General features: G+C 40.1%; 1 protein-coding gene across 1 annotated transcript; it reads right to left on the bottom strand.

Annotated features, from left to right (window-relative positions):
- Positions 1 to 146: 146 nt before the first annotated feature.
- LOC113465157 (uncharacterized) lies at positions 147 to 882 on the bottom strand. The gene is made up of 2 exons (XM_026819141.1): positions 662 to 882; positions 147 to 566 (listed from the first exon to the last, which is right to left on the bottom strand). Exons 1-2 carry the CDS (start codon positions 693 to 695, stop codon positions 166 to 168), a joined length of 435 nt encoding a protein of 144 aa, XP_026674942.1. The 5' UTR covers positions 696 to 882; the 3' UTR covers positions 147 to 165.
- Between the last annotated feature and the right edge of the window lie 34 nt (positions 883 to 916).

The raw sequence follows: 916 nt of genomic DNA, 5'->3' as shown, positions 1-916 counted from the left end.
TCTCATATTACAATGAAAACGTTTATCGAGAATAATAAAAACATCTATGTACTATATTATTTGCTTTCAATATCCAATTGGATCCGTAACGTGGCAGGACAACGTACTTTAAGGTATGTAATGAAACAAAAAACATTCATAAGAAATCAATTCCAAAATCAAAATTTATTTCTGTGCTTGGTTTTCGTCTTTTTTTAATTCATCCTTCAATAGTGTACAATATTTGTTGTAAAAATCTAAAAATCCCTCCCTCGAAAATTGTCGCAGCATTGGGAATGTTCCAGCCATCATTGACTGTACTTCATCGCACTCTCTCTTTCTCTTTTTTTTTTCCAACATTTCTGTTCTTAGTTTGAGATACTTTGAAACTTGTTCAATGGATTTTTCGATCAGTTTTCTCCTCTTCGTGACTTCGTTGTGTTCCTCGTCCGTTTCTGAATCGTGTCGCTTTCTTCCAGGTGTCCCTGTGCTACAACCTGGCGACAGCTCGGGAGGCGTCCCGCTGTCCGTAGCCTCCTCACCGCGGTCCATGGTGGACACGTCAGTTTCCAATTCATTTTCGGGGGCTATAAAACAGATAAGAAATTCTTTAATATCCAGTAATTAATAAACGTGTATTGAAATGTTCAAAACAATGAAGTGAAATATGTAATATATTTACTTGTCAGGTTTCCTTTCGTCGGCCTCCGCTCCATTTGCAGCCACAAGAAGTTTAAGATGTGAGAAAATTTATAACGTGCACACTCTAGGGCTGCCTGGCCGCTACTTGTCGCTTCTCGCTTAATGCTCTTTCGGTACGCCTCTCGGATATTATTCCAGCGCACTCTGCATGTTGTTGCTGAAAACCAACGTCGATGTTACTTACACCACCGAGGAGAGATTACTAAAGAGTGGCAACGCCTGTGTTAACGCGCGG

The sequence above is a fragment of the Ceratina calcarata genome, unplaced genomic scaffold (assembly GCF_001652005.2).
Source record: "Ceratina calcarata isolate Rehan_Ccalc_2016 unplaced genomic scaffold, ASM165200v1 scaffold949, whole genome shotgun sequence".
NCBI lineage: Eukaryota > Metazoa > Arthropoda > Insecta > Hymenoptera > Apidae > Ceratina > Ceratina calcarata.
Note: the sequence above shows the minus strand (reverse complement) of the source record. Positions and strands in the feature narration are given on the sequence as shown.

Excerpts from the sequence above, each read along its gene's own strand:
- LOC113465157 (XM_026819141.1), bottom strand. The coding sequence starts at position 695 with ATGGAGCGGAGGCCGACGAAAGGAAACCTGACAA. Across the intron at positions 567-661 it reads GACGAAAGGAAACCTGACAA|CCCCCGAAAATGAATTGGAA; the intron begins GTAAATATATTA and ends TCTGTTTTATAG.